The 26,745-nt window shown below is 47.1% G+C and overlaps 2 protein-coding genes and 1 long non-coding RNA gene across 13 annotated transcripts in view; 2 read left to right on the top strand and 1 right to left on the bottom strand.

Annotated features, from left to right (window-relative positions):
* Positions 1-4,926: 4,926 nt before the first annotated feature.
* Positions 4,927-6,760, bottom strand: LOC143442903 (uncharacterized). 2 transcript variants are annotated; one of them, XR_013111516.1, is made up of 3 exons: positions 6,122-6,760; positions 5,556-5,744; positions 4,927-5,209 (listed from the first exon to the last, which is right to left on the bottom strand). It is a non-coding gene; the product is annotated as an uncharacterized LOC143442903 (long non-coding RNA). The 2 variants fall into 2 exon arrangements; XR_013111515.1 differs by having other exon boundaries at positions 4,927-5,205.
* On the top strand, positions 5,890-15,932 carry Arrdc1 (arrestin domain containing 1). 3 transcript variants are annotated; one of them, XM_034507056.2, is made up of 8 exons: positions 5,891-6,076; positions 12,441-12,551; positions 13,138-13,188; positions 13,312-13,466; positions 13,617-13,799; positions 13,895-14,071; positions 14,150-14,582; positions 14,663-15,932. In XM_034507056.2, exons 1-8 carry the CDS (start codon positions 5,959-5,961, stop codon positions 14,731-14,733), a joined length of 1,299 nt encoding a protein of 432 aa, XP_034362947.1. In that variant the 5' UTR covers positions 5,891-5,958; the 3' UTR covers positions 14,734-15,932. The 3 variants fall into 3 exon arrangements, with proteins under 3 accessions (XP_076793638.1, XP_034362947.1, XP_076793637.1); XM_076937523.1 differs by lacking the exon at positions 12,441-12,551 and having other exon boundaries at positions 5,890-6,076; XM_076937522.1 differs by lacking the exon at positions 13,138-13,188 and having other exon boundaries at positions 13,318-13,466.
* A 4,394-nt stretch (positions 15,933-20,326) lies between these two features.
* Positions 20,327-26,745, top strand: part of Ehmt1 (euchromatic histone lysine methyltransferase 1) — a 137,378-nt gene continuing 130,959 nt past the window's right edge. For 6 of the 8 annotated variants that reach the window (XM_034505488.2, XM_034505490.2, XM_034505487.2 and 3 more), the window contains exon 1: positions 20,327-20,410. In XM_034505488.2, coding sequence (XP_034361379.2) covers positions 20,348-20,410 — 63 coding nt within the window. In that variant the 5' untranslated portion in view covers positions 20,327-20,347. Of the gene's footprint in view, positions 20,411-20,875; positions 20,894-26,745 lie in introns of those variants that run through there. The other 2 variants (XM_076937507.1, XM_076937508.1) reach the window with 2 other exon arrangements.

Below are 26,745 nucleotides of genomic sequence, written 5' to 3'. Positions count from 1 at the left end.
ATGGGTTCCAAGACAGCCAGGGCTCTGTAAAGAGGCCCTGTCTCAAAAAACAAACAAAACCCTGAAACAATTAAAAAAAAAAAAAAAAAAAAAAAAACACCCTCCAAACTTAGTGACTTTGAATAACTAGCTAATGATTTTGAAGTCTAGGTGTACCCAGCTGATTAATTCTACTGTTGGGTGGTTAAGTTGTCAAATTATCACTATCATTGGGTCTGGAGGGTTGGCTCAATGGTTTAGAGTAGTGGCTGCTCTTCCAGAGTTCCTGAGTTCAATTCCTAGCACCTACATAGTGGCTCATAATCACTACAAGATCTGATGCCCTCTACTGGTGTGCAGATGGAACACCTATATACATACAATATATAAACAAAAAGTTTAAGAAAAATGATCACCTTCATCAACTTCCTCCCATCCTTCTATATTTGCCATGCCTCATACTGATTCTATGACTACTTTGAGGAAATTAATGTGACTTGAGCCAGGTGTGGTGGAACACACCTTTAATCCCAGCACTCAGGAGGCAGCTGCTGGTGGATCTCTGCGGTTAAGATCAGCCTTGTCCAAAGCACAGCTGACTTCAAGTTGGAAGTACCATTCAATCCATAAAACTCAGCACATGGACAGCATCACTTGCTAAAATAAAAACAAAGACCTAATCCATCAAAGTCCATAGTCTTGGGAAAGTCTCTAAATGCTGTTGACTTCTGTAGTACTGCTTCTGGCTAACTGTTCTTGTTAACTCAAGTGTGTCAGCCCAGAATATGTTTGTTTGTGTGTAAAAGCTCATCCTGAGGAAGATTCAGCGATACACCCAGTGTAGTCACCAGCCAGCTAATAAAAGACGTTTTCTAGGCTTAAACCTACGTCTGAGCAGTCTTCTCTAGTGGATACCCCACAGCAAAAAAAAAAAAAAAGGCCACAAAGGAGACACCTGACCAACTCCAGAAAAAAATTGCAGTTGTATGAGGGCCATAAATATCTTGATCATCCCATTCTTAGCAAAAACCAGCCAGTATACAAGAACCTCCTGTCTGAGGCTAGCCTGGTTTTCCAGCTACACAATAAATTGGCATGGCTGGGCATGTGACAACAGTTGCTGAGACAGCCAAGTAACCACATCCCTGTGTTCATCTGCGATTGTTTGAGGCTCACGTGTGAGCGATCTCAAGTCCTCTGTATAGGGTAATTAGATAGTTTTATCTTGTAGCTTAGGACTTATCAAGCTTAACCTGGAACTAACCCTGCATCTTGTTTGTTGCAGTCCTGTTGAAAGTCACCAAATCTAAGGCAAGGGGATAGAGCCTACATCTTTTCTTTTTCTTCCGGGGAGGCTGAAGCAGAGGGTATTGGTTTTAGGCCAGTCTAGGCTACAGAACAAAACCCTGACTCAAAAAAAAAAAAAAAAAAAGCAAAAAATTAGCTAGATGAAAATGAGAAAGATGGCTCAGCGCTTCAGAGAATTTGCTGCTCTTAGAGAAGACCCAAAGTTGTTTCCTAGCACTTGTGTTAGGAGGCTTACAACTAGCTCCAGGAAATTAGACACCCTTTTTTGGCCTCTCTGGGCACCCACATGCAAGTACATATACATATAGAAAAACATAATTAAAAATAAAATCTTAAATTTTAAAAAAAGGGAGGTGGATGGAGAGCTGCCTCAGTAGTGAGGAACATTTGCTGCTTTTTCAGAAGTCCTGGGTTCAATTCTTAGCATCTACATGGCAACTCACAATAGTCTGTAGTTTCAGCTCTAGAGAATCCAACACCTGGCCTTCATGAACCCTGAACATAGAAACACATACATAGGGGACTAGAGAGATGGCACTGTTAAGAGCACTGACTGCTCTTCCAGAGGTCCTGAGTTCAATTCCCAGCAACCACATGGTAGCTCACAACTATCTGTAATGGGATCCAACACCCTCTAATAGTGTGTCTGAAGACAGCTACAGTGTACTCATATAAATAAATTAAAAACAAAAACCCACATACACACAATTTAACCTCTTTAAAAAATGGGTATGGTGGAGCATGTCTTTAATCTCAGCATTTGGGAGGCAGTGGCAAGCAGCTCTTTGAGTTCAAGGCTAGCCTGGTGTAAGTTCTAGGGCAGCCAGGGTTATTCAGAGAAGCCCTATCTCAAAAACACATCTTTATTTAAAGTTAAATAATGAATCTTTATTTAATATGGAGATGTGGTGGTGCACATGCCTTTAATCTCAGCACTTGGTAGGCTGAAGCGGTTCTGTTTTGTATAGGAAGTTTCAGCCCAGACAGGGCTACATAGTGAGACTTAACCCCTCTCCCCAAAAAAGATGCATGTGTAAGTTTAGATTGGTTTACATGATATAGTCTGGGTAGTCCCACAATGGCTATCTCATGCTGGTGAGGCAAAAATCTAGTAATTTGCTCAGTCCAAAATGCTGGATGCCTCAGCAGTCCTAGTCAGGTGCTGAAGTCCCAGAGGAGTCTTGGAGAGCTGCTGGTTCTAATGTGTCAGTGAGGTAATGCAACAATGACAGATGCACTTCCTGTGAGTGTGGGTTCCTTGTACCTGGGTTGTTACCAGAAGATGCCACTCACATTTAAGTTTCCACTTCAAATCTGATGAAGAAAATCCCTTAGAGGAGTGCCTAACAGTTTGTCAGTTAGTTGATTCTAGATCTACCCAGGTTGACTATCAAGATTAAGAATTACAGCCATGGAGTCTTAAGCATCCCTAGCCTTTCCTGCTTGGATTTTTTTTTTTTTTTTCTTCTATGTGGAAAACAATAAAGGTCATACTTTCCCTTGCTCCTGACAAGTCTTGGGTTTCATGAGAAGCCTCTGTCAGTCACAGTACTTCAGTACCTGCACAATTAGGCAAACAGGGAATGTGCTAAAGAAGGATTTGGGGAAATTAGTCAGAAAGAGAAGGGCAATTAGTAGCTCCAGGGTGAAAAATGGACAAAACAGGAAAGTGTTTCAGTAAAGAGGAGATGTTTGGAGACTGCTGAGTTAGAACAGGACAGCCCTGGGTGGACTTTATTCTAGGCCTCCTAAGCAGTTATAACCATTATTCTGATCCTACTCAACCCATTTCCTTCTGGGATCCATTTCAGCACAACTGCCTGTGTCCAGTCTCTTCTTTGCTCCTATCAGGAGCCTTTCAAATTTAGATGTTTCATTATTCAATTGCTTTAACAGCTGTAATACTGGACCTCTGCACAGGATGAGTCCTGGTTGCCATTTGCAACTCCCAGCTTTTTTTTTTTTTTTTTTTTTTTTTTTTTTTTTGGTTTTTTGAGACAGGGTTTCTCTGTGTAGCCCTGGCTTTCCTGGAACTCACTCTGTAGACCAGGCTGGGCTCAAACTCAGAAATCCACCTGCCTCTGCCTCCCAAGTGCTGGGATTAAAGGCGTGCACCACTACTGCCCAGCAACTCCCAGCTTTAACTCTCATGATCTGGAAATACTGACTCCATTTTCCATGCTCCCTTTGCTAGACCCTGGCTAGTCCCCTCTTTTCCTGGCTAGTCCCCTCTTTTCCTGGTAATTCTATCCCTAACTCTCATCATTCTGTGAGATTTCACTGTTGGTGAGACACACTCTGATTTCAGGTGAGAGGCTTCCTCTGATTTCCAGACATTTGTGTTTTAGTCTGGTACACATGGTTCCTAAGAGGCACTACCACTGGGAAAGAACCAAGAGGCCAGGGCTGGAGTTCAGGACCCCCTCTTCTTCCATCTTCCCTTCCATTCTTTCTTTGAGATGGGGCCTCACTAGCAGCCTTGGCAGGCCTGAAACTCACTGTAGACAAGGTGGAGAAGGGGTATGATCCGTGTATACCTTAGGAGATTCATATCAGCAGCTTGGTTTGGAGTTTGTTAGGGAAGGATATCATTTATGTCATTCCCTGGCTTTGACACCAGATGAATAAAAAACAGAAACAAAAAGAAAAGGAACAAGACTGGTCCCAGGTTTTGGCACCAGAGAAATGAAAAATGAAAGGGAGGGGTGGGACTGTGCCTAGGTATGCTGGAGAACTTTTACTGCAGATAAAAGGCAGACAGACATCTGGGAGAATCCAGATAAGACCCTGAGCCATGTGAGGAGAGAGGAACCAGGTGCAGTAGCCAGGAGGCCCAGAAGAGAGTAGGGTAACTAAGATGGCTGGGGAAGCCAAGCCCCTGAGCTGGAGACGTTCAGGGTAGGAGGTTTGGGGAATGCCAGCCAGGAAGACTCTGTAAAAGGTAGGGACTGAGGGATGCTGGGAGAACCCCATGGCAAGGTCCACCTTAATATGTTAAGTAGGCACCACAGCCTTGCATCTGGGTTTGTGTACCACCACACTTAGCCCAACACACCCAGTCCTCTCCTTTTGTTAACCAGAATCAGATTAAGTTCTGGATCTCGTTCCCACCATCTAGCCCAGATTTCAGTTATCTGTACACAGGTTATTTTTTTATTTTAGCCCTTTAACTCCCCTAAGTGCATGGGGTATCTAGGGCACCCAGGTTTTGCATGTCATGGCTCCTACCACAAAATGATTTGTGTCTTCCGTTGAGGAGCTCTTTGCTAACGGTTCTGGTAACTGCCACTCCACTTGTTTCCTCCATGTTTAACCAGTAAGCTGGGCCTCTGAGGCATCTCTGTCTTAGGCAAGTACAAAGTGACCCTACCATTGTTGCTCTGCTCTCATGGGTATAGATTCCCATCATTTATAAAGGACCAGTCACAAAGTAAAGAGTAGAAAATACTGGTAGGTTGAGACCCCATGTTAAAAATGGCCTCAAGACAGTCACATCAACTTTCAATGGGTAACTGTTACCTAATACAAAGTGCTATATGTATATTTGTAGTTTAGGGGACCAGAGCCTTGCTTGAACTAGGCAAGTGCTGTACCACTAAGCCACACCCCCTCCACAACGACCATCTTCTAAGACAGTGCTGAATATCTCATAAAATTTATTTAATACAGTACCAAATGGGGAAGAAAAAAGCATTGCTTAAGTTGGCTTTCACACTATAGTAAGATAGAACAATAAATTGTGAACATATGAATTTAAGACCTTTCTTCCAGTTCACAACCAACACCAAGACCTTTTTAAAAACGTGATTCAGGCCGGTGGCGGTGGCACACGCAATTATCCCAGCACTCGGATAGCAGGGCAGAGCTCTCTGAGTTCGAGGCCAGTCTGGTCAACAGAGCGAGTTCCAGGGATATGCTCTGTCTCGGGGAAAAAATGTGGTTCAGAATCGGTCCCTCCTCCTTCCGCACCTCCTCGCTCTGCGTCCCAAGTTTTGCAGGGGTCTCTTGTTTCTGCCCTGAGCTCCCCCTACTCAGCACCGGTGTTCTGGGCCGCTACTGCCCACCACATCTCAGGAAGGGTGCACAAAACACGATGGCCGTGGGGCATAGCTGGGGACCTACACTACCTGAGCGCTGAGCACCTCTCATGGCCACCTAGCGTTGAACGTGGGTGCTCGGGGACCCACTTTCGCTTACAGGTGAGCAGTCCTCACTCCTGAGCTCCAGAGATCTCAAGGATCCGGTGAGGGTCTTAGACTAAAGCATACCTGCCGCACACTCCGTAGCTAGTCTGGGCCGGCCTTCTGGCTAGGGCAGGAACACGACTGGCCTGTTGTGACCAGGTGCTTGTGTTCAGGGAAGCAAATCTAGAAAAATGGGCGGAGCCTTGTGGAGGAGGCGTGTCCTCATCCATGGGCGTGTCCTCTGGTCGGAGACCAGCCCTGGAGAAGGCGGGCCTTAAATCAGAAAGGGGCGGGTATTTGAGATGAGGGCGGGTCTTGGAGGCACCAGCTAGTATTCCGGCCCAGGCGGGTCCTGCGGCCTGGGTGTGTCCTCTGTCGGGGGGAGGGGAGGGGAGGGGAAGGGAGGGGCAGGGAGGGGAGGGGAAGGGGCGGGCCTCGAAGCCACTGCCTAAGTCGGCGTCAGGTCGGCGGCGCGGGAGACCGCGGTATGGGGAGGGTGCAGCTCTTCGAGATCCGCCTGAGTCAGGGCCGCGTCGTCTACAGTCCTGGGGAGCCGCTGGCTGGGGCCGTGCACTTGCGACTGGGAGCGCCACTGCCCTTCCGAGGTGGGCGCGGGGACCCCTCGGGGGAGTGGGTAGTCGTGTTCTTACCTGCGGTGGGGCGGGGCTCTCGGAAACCGTGCGGTCAGCGGGCTCTGCGACTGGATTCTCAGGCTCCAGGAAGCCCCGGTTACGACGGAACGTTGGGCACCAGGGACAGGCTGTTCTGGGAGGCTTACGGAGGGCAGGGCGGGGCAGGCAGCTCGGTGGCCCAGTCCTTCCGCATCTGTCCCGTCCTGTGCTCTCCGCCTCGAACAGAGTCTGTGCGAGGGCCTAAGTGCTTGTTCACTATGCCCAGGCAACCCTGGCGGTAGACGCATATAGGCCTTCAGTCTTCCCTTGTTCAGTTGTTGTCCAAGGTCCGCTGCACTGTGCACCTGCTGGGCCCCCACCTGGAACCTAGTGTGCTTTGAGTTCTCTCTTTTCCTTGTCTCCAGGCTCCTATGCAGGCAGGACCTTCTTCAAAGACAGTTCTGGTTCAAGTGTGCAGGTTCTCAGCAGAATCCGCAGGGTACTTTCTTGCTTTCAGTTTAAAGATTGTAGTTGCTGTCAAGGGGCCCTGTTCCACTGGGCAATCCCCTCGCTCCTGTCCTAAGGCCTTGTGGGAGCTGAGCTGAGCCTTCTGGTGATGCATAGATCTGAGACTCTGGGGCTGGGGATCAGGTTGCTGCTTTGCCATCGACAGGACACTCTCAGATGCAGCCTGCTTGGTGCTGGATCCACGAATAGGGGGCCCTGTGTGGGATTTGATGACAGCTCTCTGGGGTCAGGTGGGTGCTGTTATGGCCTCTGCCTGACAGACACTGATTACAAGATTATATGGATGTCCTTGCTTGATGCTCTTTTATTTTTGTTTTCTGTGAGAACTGCCTGGCTGCATGGCCAAACCACAGTTGTCCACACACACTTCTGGTGTCTGCTGAGGATGGAAAGCTATCCTCCTCAGCCATTCTAGGCCCCAGGGGAACACCTGGACCTGGACCTGGACCTGGTGTTGTCAAGGTCAAGAAGGAATCTGGAAGCTGGGCAGTGGTGGTGCACGCCTTTAATCCCAGCACTTGGGAGGCAGAGGCAGAGGCAGTCGGGATTTCAGAGTTCGAGGCCAACCCGGTCTTACAGAGTGACTTCCAGGACAGCCAGGGCTATACAGAGAAACCCTGTCTCAAAAACCAACCAACAAAACAAACAAGCAATAAAACAGAAACAAAACAAACAAACAAAAGGCATCTGGACTGTAGGTACCTGTCAGGCCCTGATCGTATTGAGGCTTCTGGTCATGGTCACATTACCTACCTATCTTTATGTAGAGTATGTGATCTGGGTGAGAGCTGATGATTTTGTAGGGGCTTACAGAATGATAGGTCACCTCCTCCTGGATCCAAGAAAGGTACAAGAAGTGTACAGAAAACTCCACATTGGCTGAGGGGAAACATGGTACAGGGCACAGGCTTGTGGGGTTGAGGGATACAACAGAGAGAGAGGTCCTAGTTAGAACTAGCCATTCAGTTTTTCTTTTTTTGTTATTTTCTCCTGACAAGACATGGGGTAACAGGCTAGGCTATTGCCAAATACAGTGTAAGGATGATCTGTAGCAGATAGAAAGTAAGTGGACAGCCGACCTTCTAGGGGCCAAGAGAGCCCAGCGGTTGGTCCCAACTGCAAGAGTGTCCAGGATCACGGGCTGAGGCTAGAAGGTGAATCATTTATATTGTTGGCAATTGAGATTGTGTGTGTGTGTGTGTGTGTGTGTGTATATGTATGTGTGTGTGTCTCTCTCTCTGTGTGTGTGTGTGTGTGTCTGTGTGTGTCTGTCTGTGTGTGTATGTATGTGTGTGTGTCTGTGTGTGTGTGTATGTATATGTGTGTGTCTCTGTGTGTGTGTGTCTCTGTGTGTGTGTGTCTGTGTGTGTATGTATGTGTGTGTGTATGTATGTGTGTGTGTGTGTGTGTATGTGTGTGTGTGTGTATGTGTGTGTGTATGTGTGTGTGTGTGTGTGTGTGTGTGTGTGTGGAGGCCACTCTGGAACTTCAGTCCTGCTTGGGATGGAGATAAGCATGGTTCTTATATTTTCCCTCATTCAAAGAATACTTGTTGAACTTCTGCTAGACCCAGTAGAAGAGCCCCTCACCCCCACTTCTTTATTGTCAACGAGTACTACCTTGGGATTGTCACTTTTGCTCATTGGATACTTGCCTAACGATCGACAATGGTTCGAATCCGTCTGAGAGGATAATAGCTGTCTCCGAGGTGATACGGGACACAGACGACCCAGGAGAGCAGCGGGGCCTGCTGTATTTTTCTTACAGCTCTCTACTCCCCCTTTTTGGTTAGATGGAGGTCTTCCTACTTGCTTTTCATCTTCTGAATCCTTTCAGGTGCTGAGAATTTAATTTAGAGCATGCTCGATAAGCGCTCTGCTGAACTAAACTCTCAGCCTTCTTCTTTTCTTGTTTTTTTAAAAGTTTATTTTATTACCGTTGTTGTTGTTTAGACCCAGCATCTTTCTATGCTGCCCAGACTGACCTCAAACTTGCAATCCCGATACAGGCTTCTGAGTGTCGATGCATGTAGGCACCTCCACTCCTAGGTCTCCTTATTTTTCTTTTTGATATAAATTAGAGTTATATTTTAGCATTTTATTTTATGTATGTACATGTCTTGCTGCATATGTGTCTGTACACTACTTGTTTATGTGCCCTAGAGTACAGAAGAGGGCATCGTGTACTTTTGACCTGGATTAAAGGTTCTGGGTTCTGGGAATGGAACCTGGGTTTTCTGCAAGAGGAACAAGTGCACTTAACTCCTGAGCTCTCTCTAACCCACTCAGTTTTTCATAGTTCAGCTGTGTTTTCACAGGACCCCAAGAGGTAGCCACCCTTGTTAGTCTGTGGTACAACTGGAGGCAGAGCAACTGGAAGCAGAGATTTAATGGTAGATTCTGTTAGCTGGTGGGGATGGTCAGGTTCGAGATCTTTGGAACTGGAAGAAGAATGGAAAGGTCTTCATTATTATGGTGCATGGTAAGAAACTGCTAGAAGATAGAAGCACCCATGTGGGAAAAAAGTGACAGACATCTCTGTGGAACAAAACACACACTATGATTTTCTTTAGAAAAACCAGGGCTGCTATGAGAGGAGCATGCCTTTAATCCCAGTGCTTGGGAGGCAGGGACAGGTGGATCTCTGTGAGTTCAAGGCCAGCAGAATAGCTAGGGCTATACAGAGAAACCTTGTCTCCAAAACAAAACAAAGCAAGAAGAAGAAGAAGAAGAAGAAGAAGAAGAAGAAGAAGAAGAAGAAGAAGAAGAAGAAGAAAAAAAAAAAAAAAAAAAAGAGCAGCCTTCAGTCTCCAGTGGTGAACACCCGCACCTTGAGGTCTATATTGTTCTGTAGACTGCTACTTGATGCGGACGATTTGCTAGACTACACTTGCTCTGGTTTCCTGGCTATGCTTCAGGGGATGAGCTTGAGAGGACCATGATTGCTTCCCAAATACCTTTGCATGAGAGTGGAGCGGTAGGACTGTAGACCTATTACTGAAAAGCATCATAACATTATTAAAACAGAGCCATGTCCAGTGGCTTGCAGCAGCGGCAGCAACAGAGAGACCACCTAGTATGCTCAGAACTCCCTTATTTCTCAAGATATATGTTGCTTATGTAATGCATGGTTTTTCCTGCTCCAGTGATTTGAGAAGGTCCATACTTGGTTGCTGCCATTGTCCTTGGCCAGTGAACATGGTTCTTGAGGAATTTTCTGGGAGAATTTTCACACCTAGACTGTGATGTTACTGAGGCAGAGGAGAAGCTCCAAATGCTTTCTTGGGGAAGCAGAGGACATACTGTTTGCAAGCCCCTTTCCTAGTCATTTCTCACGAGAGTGACACAGGATGTGTTCACCTCAGGGGCTAGAAGTCCACACTGGCAGGGTCTTCCCAAGAGCCCTGTAGTAGGGGAAATATTTGGCATTGTGAAGATCAGAGTTCGATCCCCCTACTCCCAGTTTGGATGTGGCTTGTTTTCCTGGAATCTGGTGGTCTCATGCTTCTTTACCTGAACTGTTGGAGGTCCAGACGGAATACTTGATTGTTGTTCTGAGCAGTGTTGTGAGAGAATCCTGATAAGGCAGTGTAGGACTGGATACCTGATGGGTGTCTTGCCATGTACAGGTGCAAACACAGAAGTTGGCTCTGTGTCACTGTATGGCTTCTCCATCTTCTCCCCAACATAGGTCAAAGTACTTAGTGGTTGTCATTCTGACCAGTAAACATGTAAGTCACCTGGGTTTCCCCTGGTTTCTAGTGTGGCTGGGTATTGGTTCCAGTTGTCTATTGCTACAAAAGGTCATTCAAATATCAAACTACCCCTAACCAGTTAAACAACCTGTTTGTTATCGCTCATACATTGAATATGAAGAATTTGAATAGCACTTTGCCATTTACTGTAGGCACCCTCATAGCACTATGGCAGCATCTGGACTAAGCTGAGACCTCCGCCCTTTGTATCTAGTGTGGGGCCCATCACCCTTAGGGAGGAGTTCTCTTTGTGAAGCATCTTGAAACCGATAGCAGATCTTTGAACCTCCGCTTACCTCTGTCATCTCAAGAACTATTTCCTGGCCTATAGATGCCAGTAGTGTTCAGATACCAGGGTGGGACTACTTGGTGATTTGACTTCAGAGGTCATGGCACAAGAAGTGTGTGTATTACAAACCACGTTGAAGGTTAGAGTTGTAAGGTTGGGCTGACATGAAAGGTGACAGACAGACATTGGCATTTCCAAGGACAGAGAGTAGTACAGCAGGAATGAAGGCAGGACAGTCTCAAGAGTAGGAACAGGTGCTGGCAGCCATCAGGTGAGGGAGTGTGTTAGCATGTTAGCAGTCCCTTTAGGCTCCGCCCAACAGTTACCTAGCAACAGCCAGGTAAGCCTGGCTTGCTATAAAAAGGACTGTTTGGCCTCTCTTCTCTCTCTCTGACCCTTTTCTCCCTTTCTCTCTCCCCCCACACCTCTTCCCAGTCTTCCTTCTCTCTGTCTCTCTCTCTCTGTCTGTCTCTATCTCTTTCCCTCCTCTCCTTTCCTCTCCTCTTCTCTCTCTCTCTCTCTCTCTCTCTCTCTCCTTTCCTCTCCTCTCCTCTCCTTTCCTCTTCTTTCTCTTTCTCTCTCTCTGTCTCTGTCTCTCTCTCTCTCTCTCTCTCTCTTTCCTCCTTCCCCTCCCTCCCCCCCGCCTCTATTCCCTTCTCAACCCCCTTTCCTATGCCCCCAAATAAACTCTATTCTATACTAGACCTGTCCCATGGCTGGTACCTCAGGGGGAAGGATGCCTCAGCATGGGCCCACTGAGGCACCCCCTCCCACTGGCACCATACCGAAGTTTACAAAACATATCAGAGGGCACCTGTGGAGAGTGCACCTGTGTAGAGCTGTGTGGATTGAGGATAAGCCAAAGGTTTATAGGATAAAGTTTGTGGGTGACCAACAGGATGCCTGGACTATGATACAGGGAGACTATACATGAGGCAGGCGCAACTTCTAGGTGCTTGGATTTTTCTCCCTGCTTGATGGCTTTGTCACAAAGATGAAAAGAGTTTGAATAATCTTCTTCTCCTGTGACCCTGTCAAATAAGTCTGGCAAAAGGACTGAAACCATGACCCAACTCTACAGGGAGAAGGGTGTTGCTTCAGGGCGCCTCTCCTACATCTTGCCTGAGCCACCTCTCCTGTGACCAGTTTCAGCTGTGCCCCCTCATTCAGCTGCAGCTACCTGACCACAGTAGGGCCAGGGTGTATTTGTTAAACAGAGGAATGTGAGCTCTGTTTCTAGTTGTTCCTGCTCTGGGTGCTCCCACTGGTGGGGGACCAACCAGCCTCCTGGGCACTACTGTTCAAGAAGGAAATCAGGGTTTGCCTTCCAGGGCTAGATTGTTGACTTGGTCAGACAGGTCTGACTGCATTCCGGCAGGGAGAGGGCTGGCGTTAGCTTTCAAGAGACTGAAGGGGCATCTCCAGACCTAACTGATTTGCATCATGAAAAAAGGGCGGCTGGGTTTTATAGGTCTGGCTAGAGGCTGAGGTTCAATCTGGGGTCAGTCCTGGGATTATCTAGGAGAATATTGGCGTCCCTGAATCTGCAGGGCTGATGAAACACTGCCGGTCAGTTTCCTTGGCAGCCTGGTTCCCTGGGAGAACACCAAGATTGGGGATGGCCCGGAGGTGTTCTTGGGAAGATGACCCAGCTGCTTGGCCTTCAGCCATCATTGAGGGTTCTTGACCCGTGGGTACTTCCAAACCTATGTGAAATCCTGTGCTGGGGACATGGAGGAGCCTATGCCAGCTGATGGCATAGGCTTATGGCACCCTTCCCCTTACAGCTATCCGGGTGACCTGCATGGGTTCCTGTGGGGTCTCCAACAAGGCCAACGATGGGGCATGGGTAGTGGAGGAGAGCTACTTCAACAGCTCCCTGTCACTGGCTGACAAGGGTGAGTGCGGGAGCCAGCAGTGATCACAGGGGCAGCCCTTGACTGGAGGGGGTCAGCCTGTCCCTTCCCCTCCCAGCAGCCATCTCCTGGATTCCCACTTTCTAGTTCTGGGTCTGGGTGGGCTCTGAAGCTTAATATGACTGTCTCATCCCCGTCCTCTATTCTCAGCCACCTTCCTGTGCTTTATTTTATTTAAAGTTTGTATTTATTCATTTTTGAGACAGGGTTTCATGCAGCTCAGGCTGACCTTGAAATTACTATTTAACAGAGGATGCCCTTGCACTTCTGATTTTCCTCCTTCCACCTCCCAGGGATGTGCTACCATATGTGGGTTGCATAGTCCTTGGAATTGAACTAAATAAAGCATTGTGTGTGCTAAGCAAACACTGAGCTAACTCCATTTCCAGCCTCACACTCTGGGTTGAACCAAGCCCTTGTGTGTAGCCTGTAGCTCCTGCTAGGGCCGTGCTGCTACAGTGCTGGAGACAGGTAGTGTGGACTGGTGGGCTGCAGTGCCGACTGCTGGTCTGGCACCGTGGCCACTATGGATTTCCTCTGGTTTGCTCCCTCCTTCTTGTCTCTGTAGGAAATCTGCCTGCCGGAGAGCACAGCTTCCCTTTTCAGTTTCTGCTTCCTGGTGAGTAGAGCAGCCTTGAAACGGTGAGACCTACATGTGGGAGGTGCTGGGTCCCAGCCAATCCCTGGTGAGACCTACACGTGGGAGGCGCTGGGCCCCAGCCAATCCCTATTATCTCCGTAGCCACAGCACCCACATCTTTTGAGGGACCCTTTGGGAAGATTGTACACCAGGTGAGGGCGTCCATCGACACTGCACGTTTTTCCAAGGATCACAAGTGTAGCCTCGTGTTCTACATCCTGAGCCCCTTGAACCTGAACAGCATCCCAGATATTGAGGTAAGGATGGAACAGAGGCTTCCTTGGTTGCCTTCAACCTCCTTGGGCCAGGCAGCCAGGCCCTGTCTTGAGCTGGTTGGTGGTGTCTGGAGCAGCCTGAGGGTCTTGTCTGTGTTCGCTTGATAAATTCTTCTCCCTTTTCTCTTCAAGCAACCCAATGTGGCCTCCACTACCAAGAAGTTCTCCTATAAGCTGGTGAAGACCGGCAGTGTGCTTCTCACAGCTAGCACCGACCTCCGTGGCTATGTGGTGGGACAGGTGCTGAGACTGCAGGCTGACATTGAGAACCAGTCAGGCAAGGACACCAGCCCCGTAGTGGCCAGCTTGCTACAGGTTAGAGCCGTTTGGATCCCTGAGCCTGTCCTTTCCCATCCGACAGCAGGGGTGGTGCTGGGCCTGCCCAGGCTCACAGTCAAGTCTTTTCTCAGAAGGTATCCTACAAGGCCAAGCGCTGGATCTATGACGTCCGGACCATTGCAGAAGTGGAGGGTAGCGGTGTCAAGGCCTGGAGGCGTGCTCAGTGGCAAGAACAGATCCTCGTGCCTGCCCTGCCCCAGTCGGCCCTGCCCGGCTGCAGCCTTATCCACATCGACTATTACCTTCAGGTTTGGTGTTGCCCAGGGCTGGGTGGCCTGAGGCTGGGTGGCCTTGGCCTGACTCCTCAATACCAACATTTTTTCCAGGTCTCCATGAAGGCACCTGAGGCCACCGTGACTCTGCCACTGTTTGTTGGCAATATTGCTGTGAACCAAACCCCACTGAGCCCCTGTCCAGGCCCAGGATCTTCTCCTGGGACCTTGTCCCCAGTGGTGCCCTCTGCACCACCCCAGGAAGAGTCTGTGGCTAGTGGCCCTCACTTCTCAGACCCAGTTCCCCTGTCTACCAAGAGCCATTCTCAGCAGCAGCCACTGTCTGCTCCGTTGGGTTCTGTGTCTGTCACTACCATTGAGCCCTGTGTTCAGGTTGGAAGCCCTGCTAGACATTCTCTGCACCCTCCTTTGTGCATCTCTATAGGTGCCACTGTCCCTTACTTTGCAGAAGGCTCTGGAGGCCCTGTACCCACCACCAGTGCCTTGATCCTCCCTCCAGAGTACAGTTCATGGGGCTACCCCTATGGTAAGTGGAAATGACAGGGACTCGGGTGAGAAAATGAGGATGCCCTGAGCCCTTTTTAGATTCTTCTTTTTTCCCCACAGAGGCTCCACCATCCTATGAGCAGAGCTGTGGTGCTGGTGGTACAGACCTTGGCCTGATCCCAGGGTGCTGACCCTGGTGTGCTAGTTCATGCCACCTTGTTCAGTGGTCCTGGCCTTTGCCCTGGCATGGGATACCCAGGGCCTTGTGCCTTTGCTCTCTACCTGGCCCAGCTACTCAGGACCTGCAGCTGTTGGGATGACCTCTTGTGGACCAGCCACTCCTGGCTCCTCTGGATTTAATGAGTCCTCTTCTTGAGAGGTTGGTAGGGCGGCAGAGATCTGGGACCTAGAGAGACTGCATAAATAAAGCGCTTTATTTGTAGAGCTGGGCAAGTGGCTGGCCTTCTCGCCCTACAGTCTGGCCTCAAGCTGGCCCTACTGTACAAGCTTCACCCTGAAGACTGAAACCCTGCGAGCTCCTCATTTGCCTCCCACCTCTGAAAGATACTTCTCCCCCTCAGAGCTCTTTCCCTTACCGCATCCTGTAGAATAAGAATGAAAGACAACAGCTCCCTGGAACAGCATTTCAGAAGCACCCTGCAGTCCACTTGATCTCCATGACAGCTCTGTTATCCTTCACATGTAGTATGTGCACTGAAGTGGTTATTGTGGAATTGGTTAAATTCCATCTCTTATAGGGGAGAGCCTCTTGCTAGGCATGGTGGCCATCTTGCCTATGAAATCAACTAGTTCACAGACTTTTAGAGAACAAAATGCACTATAGAGCAGAATACTGCCGTACATAACCAGTATCCCCAAGTTGTGCTTTCCGTGCTGCGCCTTGGGCATCTGTCTGGTTTCCACATCACTTAGCCAGCCAGGTTTATACCCCAGTGTGAGAAGGCCGGAAGTGGGTGAGATCTTTTGGAACGCATCATTGCCTACCACTTGAAGCATGCGCTTTCACATACCTGGCTCACATCTGATTCTGTGGGTCAGGAGGGTCCTGGGGAAAGGGAGCAAGGAGGCCACAGGTCTCCAAATGCTTCTGGAAGCCGTGAAAAGAAAGCCTGGGTCTGAATGCCACCTTGTATCAAGCTGCTTGTAAACATTCAACTGCCTTTCTTTGGTTCACTCACTTAGAAAATGGGAATGGGAGTGGGTTTGTCTCTCAGAACTGCTGTCATTGTAGACACACTTCACCTGCCTAGAGCAGGAGAGTTAGGTAGATACTGGGACTGTGGCCGACTGAATTTGGGTGTTGAAGGGCCTGTAGCTTCCCAACAGTTTCTGTCGCACCGTATTTGCCTGGTAAAAGGTCTCCTCCTGAGTTTCAGCCTTTTCACTTAAGTATTTGTTTTCTTGTATTCTGTTTATGCCAGAGGGTATTGTTGTGGGCAGTGCGACACAGAAAACAGTGGTCATACACAGTTTATCACAAGAGTACAGGGAGCCTGACATGGTAGCATGCACCTTTATTTACAGCACTTGGAGGCAGAGGCAGGTAAATCTGAGTTTGAGGCCAGCCTGATCTACAAGATGAGACCCTGTCTTAAAACAAAACACTTGGACTGGAGAGATGGCTCAGCGGTTAAGAGCACTGACTGTTCTTTCAGAGGTCCTGAGTTCAATTTCCAGCAACCACATGGTGGCTCACAACCATCTGTAATGGGATCTGATGCCCTCTTCTGGTGTGTCTGAAGGCAGCCACAGTGTACTTATATAAATAAAATAAATAAGTATTAAAAAAAAAAAAAAAAACCCAAACAATCCCAGAACACCTAAAATAAATGAATGAGAGGGAGGGAGGGAGAGAAAGAGAGAGAGAGAGAGAGAGAGAGAGAGAGAGAGAGAGAGAGAGGGGAGAGAGAGGAGAGAGAGAGAGAGAACATGGAGTGGGACTGCAGAGAAAAAGATGTCAAGGATAATAGATAAAAAGGATAGGAGGAAGTGGAAGACTTTTCTGAGGCAGTGATATTTAAGGCACAATGGCTAGGAAAGGAGCAAGTTATGTAGATAGCTGAAACAAAGGTCTCCGGGAAAAGATACAGGAGGCTCCACCTTCACAGTGAGATGAAGAGGTGGGTTAGGGGAAGATGGCTCTGTTTGGGTTATGGATTACAGAAGACTGCACATGACCATTTCCCATGATCTGCAGAAAGACTGTTTGCCAGTGCATCATAAAAGCCTTAACAACAGTTCAGTTGTCTTAAAGCATGCTTAGGTCCCAGTGGGGACTGTCCATTTCCCCTTCCCACAGTGGCCAAGTTAGCAGAGCCATTTTTCCAGAGTCTGTCTCCTTGTGATACTGAGTCTAGACTGGTCAGAAAAACTCAAGGCTGCCTTAATTTTTGTCAGTGAGACCTCACTTTAGTTTCTCTTTGAAGTCTCAGATGGGAAAGACAGAATCGTTCGTAGAGATCAGGTGGCCTAAGATAGTTCATGTGGTTTTTTGATAGGTTTTCAGTCTAGTGAAAGTTACTTGGTCTGTAGGAAAGGCTTTGCCTTGAATACAAGAAGCTTGTGTCTAGCAGGCCTTGGGGTAACCAGGGAGAGTACACCTTCTAACTGGAGCACTCCATACTAGCTGGGGTCAGGATCTCTCCACTTAGGAGACTCCACAGTCAGAGTGAGCTTTCTTATCAGTGCACAAGCTCCAGTCAGACAAACCTCCTACCCTATATGCTATTAGGAGATTAGCTTTCTTCCGTTGGATCATCTTCCCAATGGAATCCCCTCTGTACCCTCTCAAACCCGTAGGTACGTCTTTCCTAAACAGAATGTTCTCTACAAAGTTGGGACATGCCCCTTACTAGGATTCTTCCTCCCAACTGTGACATTCTTCCTAACTAGGGGTGCTTTCCATCCAGGACCTTTGTCATGTTGGAGCACCATCCTTTACTAGGTGTACCTCACAAGCAGAGCAACCCCATCCCTAGACCCCTTACTGAGACATCTCCCAGGATACAACTCATGCTGTCTGCTTTTTTTGGGGAAAACCAAGGAAATAAAAGTGTGTCTGTGATTGGAGGTTAAAACTCAAAGCCTTATCAAGGTACTGGTGGTGCACGCCTCTAATCCCAGCGCTTGGAAGGCAGAGCCAGGTAGATCTCTGAGTTCAAGGCCAGCCTGGTGGAAAGATGGAGTTCTAGGACAGCTGGAGCTGCACAGAGAAACCCTGTCTGAAACCAAAACATTTAAAGGCCTTGTGTTGGTTGCACAAGGCAGGTTCCTCTGACCAGCCTACTAGAAACCAGTTTAGAGCAAGAAGATATAGTAGTCTCTTTTCATCAAGAAAATATAAAAAGATATAGTAGTCTCTTTTCATTCAAGGAGTATGTTCTAAGACCCCCACCCCGTGGATGTCCAAAACTGCCCATAACATAGAATTCTGTATATATTTTATTTTTATTTATAGTTAGGATAAAGATTAACAAATTCAACACGGGGAGAGTTTAGTACCACTAATAACACAGTGTATCAAGTATGAGACTAATTGTAACAAAATTACATGACTATGGTCTTCTTTACTGGAACTTGAGATGCTACAATGACAAAGTGAAGTCATAGCATAAAATGAATGACATAGGCACTGTGACACTGCTTAGTACTGGTTGACAATGTCTGGATCATCATGACTTCTAAGATTTGATGTTGGTAGCAGATAGTACAAGTGAGTAAGGATGCTCAGTAGTAGAAGTAACACCCCCCCCCAACCCAACCCATGAGGGGAAACTTTTGGAGAAAAAAACATTGTAATTAAAAGTCCTCTGTCTTTACATTTTTAAATCATTGTAGTGTTGTAGCAGAAAATAGACTTTTAGTGACTGTACAGGTAAAAAATTTAATTTTATAAAGTGTTTGGCTTTGCCAGGTGTGGTGGGGCATACTTGTATTCCTTCAGGAAATGGAGGCAGGAGGAACATTGAAAGTTTGAGGCCATCCCTGCTTTGCAGTGAGACCCTGCTTCAAGAATAAAACAAGCTGTTCATGGTAATGCTTGCCAGTAGGATTTGCTGAAGGAGGCAGAGGCAGGAGGAACACTTGAGTTCAAGGGCATCCTGGGCTATACATGGGGTCTGGAAAGATGGCTCACTTGTTAAGAGCATTGACTGCTTTCCCGGAGGACCAGATTCAATTCCCAGCACTGACATGGTAGCTCACAACTATCTGTAATTCCAATTCTAGGGAACCTAACACCCTCACACAAAACACAAATGTAGACCAACACCAATACACATAAAAATAAATCATTAGAAATGAATAAAACAAAAAATGCTGAAATAAATAGATATTTTAAATCAGCTTCTAATGTTGAGACCTGTAATCGATCCCAACTACAAGAGAGGCAGAGATAGAAGGATAGCATCAAGGCCAACTTCACAGAGGTCCTGTTGGATAGAAAAAAAATGGAAAGTATTGAGGTTGTAGTTCAATGGTAGACTGCTTGCCGAGCATGTGAAGTCTTGGGCTTATCCCTTTATATCATTTGCCTTTTTATTTGTTTGTTTGTTAACAGAGTCTCTCTATGTAGCTCAGGGACCTAGTGCTGGGATTAGAGGTGTATGCCTCCATGTTTGGCTTACTGGTGACTTTACTACTGTATTGCATCTTAGAAACATATCCCATAATTTGTCCTTTAATATTTTTGAAATTTGAAACATTCTAGCAACCTTTACTCATGCATACATTCCTGCCTCTGCTCTCTGCTTCAGTTTCTTCTTCATCTTCCTCAGATGGTGGAAGTTCTCTAAGCACTTTCACCTTATTGCCTTTTTTCCAAGTCTGTTAGAGATATGGCAAAACTTCAATTGTATAAGCAACCTTTCCAACACACACACACACACACACACACAGAGTCAGACCCTTCTCCATATAGCCATCTCTCACTTGCAATAAAATGGCTTGGTGTCTCCCCTTTTTTAAGGTGCCATCTTTCAGAAGTCTTCATAGAGCCTCAATGCTTCTGTCAGAATGTGTGCTCATCACTGAAACACATTTTTTCATCCTCTTTATCTACAAATCTAACTCCTTTCCATCTTAGCACTTATGCCCTGTGGCCGGAACTTTTGCAGTGTGAAGTTCGACAGCAGAACTAGCATAGATTTCATTCATAATTTCATCGGAAGTGAGTTCTTAGGGTTCTTCTCTTGGCTACTCCATCGTTGAACTTATTTATTGAAATCTCTTGCCTTTTCGCTTAAAGGGAGCACTTTATGGTTCTCTAGCGTTTTGGAAAGGTCTCATCACCTTCCTTGCACCTTGGGGCCACTATTAAATAGAATAAGGGTTGTCAGGACTCAAGTTAGTAGTGCAGAAACTCAGTGGGCTATTGACAGTCAACAAGCCAGTTGTAGCGTGTAGTGTAAACAAGCGGTACAAAAGGGTGGTCAGCCAGCACCCAGCGGAACCAAGAAGAAACTAGGTTTTCTCGGCTAACTCAGAACGGCGCCTAACTTGAAAGGTAGGGCTAGCTTATTTCTGAAACTTTCCAAGTAATATTGGTGGATTGCAGGTAAATGAGAGGCAGCGAAACCAAGGAAACGGGAAACCGAGTAGCTCCTATTGGTGAACTCTCAGCTCCAGGACAGGTTGAGTTTCAACGCGCAGGCGCCACCTGGCCTCGCCTCTAGACGCAGGCGCCGCTCGGCTGGGTCCCGGTGCGCAGCCGCGGGTGCTCACGCAGGCGCAGGAGTGGCCAGCCAGCCCCGCCCCGGCCCTAGGCCGCGAGGCGCGGGCGGGGCGATGGCGCGCGGGAGGGGCGGGGCCACGCTGCGGGCCCGGGCCATGGCCGCCGCGGATGCTGAGGTGAGGTGCGGGGCTAGCTTTCCGCGCTGGGGCGCAGGCCACGATCATGATGGCAACAGCCGCGGCGAGGGGACAGGAACCCAAGTGAACCGCGAGCTGGGTGGGGCCGCGCGCCCCCGCTGCCTCGGGCCGGGTGGCGCCGAGGCCCCAGCGTCCGGCCCGCGCTCCGCCGGCGCGCTTTGTGCACGGCGGGCCTGAGCAGCGGCGGCGGCGGCGGCAGCAGCGGCAGCAGCGCGGCAGACGGTAGGAGGCCGCGGCTCCGCGTCCCACAGCCCGGAGCTCGACTGCGGTCGGGTCGGAGAGGGGGTGGCGGAGACAAAAGGCAAAGTGGAGCGGGCCAACTTGTGCGCGCAGGAGGTGAGGCGGGCCTGCGTCTGCTGCCCCGCGCCGTGACCTTTCACTCGCCGCGAGAGCGTGGCACCATCTTTAAGGAAAAGTTGGCCGGTCCCGCGCGTCTCCCGCGCACAAAGCCGCTGCAGCAGGGTGAGCACGGGCAGCACGCTCGACAGAGGAACGTCTGCGGACCCAAGTTTATTCACCGATGGCACTAAAGCGGCCGGGGACGGCGAATTAGCGGTCTTTTGTTCGCGTGGTGGCCTTCCCTCTGCTCTTTCTGCGGGATAGTTTGCTTCCTGGTTTTTGCGGCGTAAAGGTTATGCCCGGGCGAGAGGGACCGCTGTCTTCCCGGAGCTGGGAAAGACCGGCAGGAGTCCGGGGTCCTCAGAACGCGCTAGTGTTGTGTTCGTAGGGCCGAAGTACGGGGCCGGTTTGGAAGAAAGTATAACCTTACAGTTTTCCTCCAAAATTAGCCGCGGGAATAGTTAGCTTTTGGGACTTCCAGACCTCAGAAAGTGGAGGTGTACTGAAAAGCTGGCACATACGGTGCATAGGCTTAGCAGTACAGTGTACCTCATAATGTATGGTCGTTGCGTTTCTTTCTTTTTCCTTTCTCGCCTTTTTGAGGGGTATTCGTGTAAGTGAATGGCTAGTTTTCAGATCTAATGGAAGGAGGATTTCTTGAGTACTTACCATGTTCAAGAACTGACTTAGGCACCAAGAACACAAACGTATATGAGATAATCTAAGTCATTTCCAGGAGTGTGAGGAAGGAGATACATGGTGATTCTCAATCATTTATCGAGCAGTTGTGTTTCAGATGTTGTTCAAACCCCTCAGAGAAGTTACCCCATACAGTTTGTATAATGACTCCTGTAGTCAGTATTGTTATTTCCTATTTAGTAGATGAAGACAGTAAGACTGCAGAGGTCAGTTGTAGGCCCGGCCATTTTTCTTTGCTTTTTAAAGACTTATTTATGTATACAAGTGCTCTGTTTGCATGAGCGCATGCATGACAGAAGAGGGCATCCAATTCTATTTAAGATGATTGTGTGCCAGTATGTGGTTGCTGGGAATTGAACTCAGGACCTTTGGAAGAGTAGCCAGTGCTTTTACCGCTGAGCTGTCTTTCTAGCCCGAAGCTTTGCCATTTTTCAATGCTAGACACATTTATTTATACTGATTGAGGAAGCTGATTGTGGTAGAGCATGCTTGTTATCCTAGCACTTGGGAGGCCAAGACAGGAGGATTGCCTGTTCAAAGCTAGCCCAGTCTTAGTTTATTTCAAACCTACTCCTCTCACCCTCAGAAAAAGGTGTCAGTGACCTCCAGTGTCTTTGATTTTACAGGCAAATTACATAGATTGTGTGTGGCCTGGTCCCAGCCCCGCTGTATGCATTTTGTGCATATTGTAGTGTGTAAACATGACAGTAGTCTTATGTAGGTTCTCTGGTATCCCTTTTGCAGGTGAGGCAACTGACACATCGCCCCAGGATTACAAAGGGTTTGATGCATTAGAAGACCCAGGCTCTGTGTCTACAGAGCCCATGCTTGCTTTAAACCATGTGTGACACCTGTGTGGATTTATGATTTTAAGTGTTTATACTGGAAGTACATGACAGGGTGAGGGGCCTTTGTGTGTAATACAGTACTGTGGAATTGCATCAGCATGGGTTCATCCTCATTGAATCTTGAAGTATTTATTGGTTAGGGTTCACAAATTGTGGGATGATTAACCCAGTAGAGCTGACACTTAAGAAACTTACCTAAATGTGTATTTATGTGTGTGTCATGATTGTATCCCCATCTTCCCTCTACCCCAGCTCCAATACCTTTTCGCACTGAGAACTACTTAGGTAGTGGAGAGGTTTATTAATATATCTCCTATTCTCTATTCTGTAGATCAGTGTGGGCTCTTCACTTCTTAGAGTTAAATGTATGTCCCAGTCACAGGATCCAACTGGTGTCTGATGCATAGGGCTTTTGTCTCAGCAAAAATGTTATCTTCCAACAGCAGGAGGGCCTTCCAAAACAAAATCTGTACTTAATAGGGTGGCTAATATGTATCTTTTTTTTGTTTGTTTGTTTTTTCGAGACAGGGTTTCTCTGTGTAGTCCTGGCTGTCCTGGACTCACTCTGTAGACCAGGCTGGCCTCGAACTCAGAAATCCACCTGCCTCTGCCTCCCAAGTGCTGGGGTTAAAGGCGTGTGCCACCACTGCCCGGTATATCTTTTTATTAAGATTAAAAAATTACCTAATTTTATGTGCATGAATGTTTTGCCTTTATGTATAATGTTATGTGTATGAATGTTTTACATTCTGTATTTTGTGTCAGGTGTCAGTGGAGGCAGTGGAACCGTGGAACTGGAGTTAGGGTGGTTATAAACCATCAAGTAGATCCTGGGAGTTGAACCCTAGGCCTCTGAAACAGCAACAAGGCTCTAACTTCTGAGTTATCTCTCCCAGCCCTATGTTTGTTTGTTTTTTGAGATAGGGTCTTTTCCTGTGTCCCAGGCTGACCTCTGATTCGCTAGATCTCTAATGCTGGCCTTGAACTCCTGATCTTCATGGGGTTACAAGTGTGTATTACTGTGCCTGGTTTTTTTTTTTTTTCTTTCTTTAGTATTACATTTTAATTGGGTGTGGAAGTACATAATAATGATTTTAGGACATGGAAGCTGAAGCAGGAAGATCATAACCTGGGTTAGCCTGGGGTACAGTATTAGAATTTGTCTCAAAGAGTAAAAGCATTCAGATGTGGTGGGTCACTCTTGTAGTTCTGGCACTTAGGAGGCAGAGGCAGGCAGATTTCTAAGTTCAAGGCCAGCCTGGTCTTTAGAGGGAGTTCTAGGACAGCCAGAACTACACAGAGAAAAATTGTCCTGAAAAACAAAAGTAAACCAACCACCACCAAAAACCAAGCACCAACCTCCAAAACTAAAATCTTTTTGTTTTTTAGAATATATACACATATAATTTAAAAAGTCAGGGCTAAGAGACATTACTTCTACAATGACAGCAGCAACTTGATGTTTCCATATGTTTCTGAATATATGCTGGTTATGTCTTTATTCACCAGCTGTAGGGATTATCTGTGTACTTCCAGTAATAGAAAGTGAGCATTTAACTCTTACACTCTGTTCACCTGTTAGCTAGAATGGACATTTTCTTGGCCTGGTGTGAAGCATTGTCTTTGGAATTTGGCCTACCTTTCTTGCTTTCTAGACTCTCTCTTTTCCTTCTGGGTGAAATATATTTTCTAGTAGCTGCATATATAGACAGCGGAACTGAGGATGTAGCTCAGTTGAGAGGTCTAGATGCATGCCTGTGATCTCAGCACTCTGGTGGTAGAGGCAGGGAGACCAGTTTAGGTCATCCTCAGCAATGTCAAAAGTTCAAGGCATTTGAGATGGGACTCTGTCTCAAAACAAGCAAACAAACAAAAAACTCAAACTAAAAATAAGTCTTAATGGCATTGAACCTTTTGGAATGTCTAAAAATATAGATATACTTAGTTCACTACTATCACACTTGAAGAAAAAATTTGGTTAAACAGGAAATGCCTGCTTGGAAGTCAATTTGAAGGTGTGTGTGTGTTTAAATGTATGTCCAGGATCAGCGAGGACTTGAGACCAGTATGGTTCCAAGGCTTTTGTCTCAAGGAAATGTCCCAAATACTTAGGAAGGACTTTACCACTGAGCTGCTTCCTGACTTTCTGAAAGTTATTATTCTATTGTTGTAGTTTGATATCTCCCCCCCCCCCCCCCCCCAGTGCTCTGGAGATCAAACCTAGGGTTATAGGCTCTCCTGATGCCAGGAGAGCATTTTCTCTGCCACTCAACTCTAGACCCAGACTGTATTTGATTTTTAAGTCATTACTATTTTCCCTTGAGACAGGGATTTTCTGCTTATCACTGGCTGTCCTGGAACTCACTTTGTGGACCAGGCTGGTCTTGAACTCAGATCCACCTGCCCCTGCTGAAATTAAAGGAGTGTTCCATAAACGCCTGGCTTCTTAATCTTTAGTGTTGTTTATTTATCATCATCATCAGTCATTTTGAGACAGCATGGCATAGACTGCCCTTGAATTCACTTTGTAGTTGAAGACACTTTCCATGTGGTGGAATTGAATCTAATTTTATTTCCTAAAAACAAGTTTTGCTTGTTTTTGTTTTTTGAGACAGGGTCTCTCTATATACCCTTGGTCTATGTAGACCAGGCTGGCCTTGAACTCAGAGATCCACTTGAGGGATGGGCCACCACACCTGGTTTGTGCTGTAACTTAAAAGGATTTACTTGTGTTACTTGTGTGTAGGTGTACTCAGCCTGGCTCTGCCTCCTGAGTACTGGGATTAAAGGCATGCACCACCACTGCCTGTGTAATATCTTGTTTGGTTTTAACACAGATGTACTTTACCTTTTAAAAACGTAACAGTATGTGAAAGCCTAGATGTATGGCTTTTAAACTAATTGTGATTTATTTTTTATCTTTACTAATAATGCTATAATGAATGTCCTTAAATTTTTTTTTTTTTTACAGGCTGGAGAGATGGCTAGGCAGTTAAGAGCACTGACTGCTCTTCCAGAGGACCTGGGTTTAATTCCCAGCACCACATGATAGCTCACAACTGTCTATAACTCCAAGATCTGACAACCTCACACAGACATACATGCAGGCTAAAACACCAGTGCATGTAAAACAAAAATAAGAAATTAAAAAAGAAAAGGCTGGGTGGTGATGGTGCATACCTTTAATCCTAGCACTCAGGAGGAAGAGGCAGATCTCTTATGAGTTTAAGGCCAGCCTGGTCTACAGAGTGAATTTCAGGACAGCCAGGGCTACACAAAGAAACCTTGCCTTGAAAAACCAAATAAATAATTAAATAAAGAATAAGCTTTTCACATTTATTTGTGTGTGTGAGTGTGACAGAGTAACTGAATGGTTGTGATAGGAGTGCTTAGTGGCTCACCAGGCCAGCAGCAGTGATGCTGGTGCTTGTCCTTCAGCTGTAACATTGTAGGGCATCTGTGGATACTTTGGTTGTGTGAGGGTCATTGCCAGAGTGGAGGCTGGCACCCTGATTTCCTGCTTCTGCCTCTGTGTGTTATAACAGTTTGTTTGATTCTGCTTTACAGTCACTTAGCTTGTAGTTATGTTTTGAGGATTTGGGGAAGTGATGGTGTTGAGGTGTGACTGTAGCTCCCCACCTGGCATAGGTGTTCCTGTTTATATCACGATACTCTTAAATTCATAGTACTTACGTTTCTGCCTTCTGAATGCATACACCACTGCATTTGACTTTTTATTGTATGATGTTTTTGTGAGACAGGGTTTTGCTAAAATCCCTTTGTAGGAGTAAAGGGGACCCTGCAGGTGTTCAGGCAGGGAAGCAAACTAAAGAGGTGAGAATGAGAACTGGATTCCGATTGACTATCAATCCGGGTCAGACTTGGGGAGTCTGATGCCAGGTGGTTCATCGACAGCGTATTTAAAGCACAGTACAACAGTCATTCCCATTCCAGGTTTCCAGGCAACAGTCATTTTAGTTCCAGGTGCACAATGAAGCCTGAGTTGTGACTACTTAGAAACTCCTTTACAAAGTACACGTGACCACGTATGGGTTCATGTGACATCTCCCCCAAGGATGGGTCTGATAACTGGCGCTAAAGATAAAGTCCTAGGGAGAGAGACTACGGATTTGGGTGAGGTCTGCCTATACAGACAGCAAAAAGACCCCAGGTCCTTAACAATATCTACTCCCAGCCTTTTGGCAGGAAAACAGGTTTTTTTTTTGTTGTTGTTTGTTTGTTTGTTTTTTGTTTTTTGAGGAGCAGTCCCTGTGTGCCTGTGTGTTTAGTATTCTTGGTTTCCTAATGCTCTAGGTGCAAAGTACCTTTGTGCCCCAATTCAGGAGGAGGCATGAACAACATTCCTTTTTCAAAGGTCCCAACAACAAACTGAGACATGGTTTTGCCAGTATTCAGTCTGGTGAGCCA

This window comes from Arvicanthis niloticus, chromosome 6, assembly GCF_011762505.2.
Source record: "Arvicanthis niloticus isolate mArvNil1 chromosome 6, mArvNil1.pat.X, whole genome shotgun sequence".
Taxonomy (NCBI): Eukaryota; Metazoa; Chordata; class Mammalia; order Rodentia; family Muridae; genus Arvicanthis; species Arvicanthis niloticus.
This window is presented reverse-complemented; position numbering and strand designations above follow the sequence as displayed.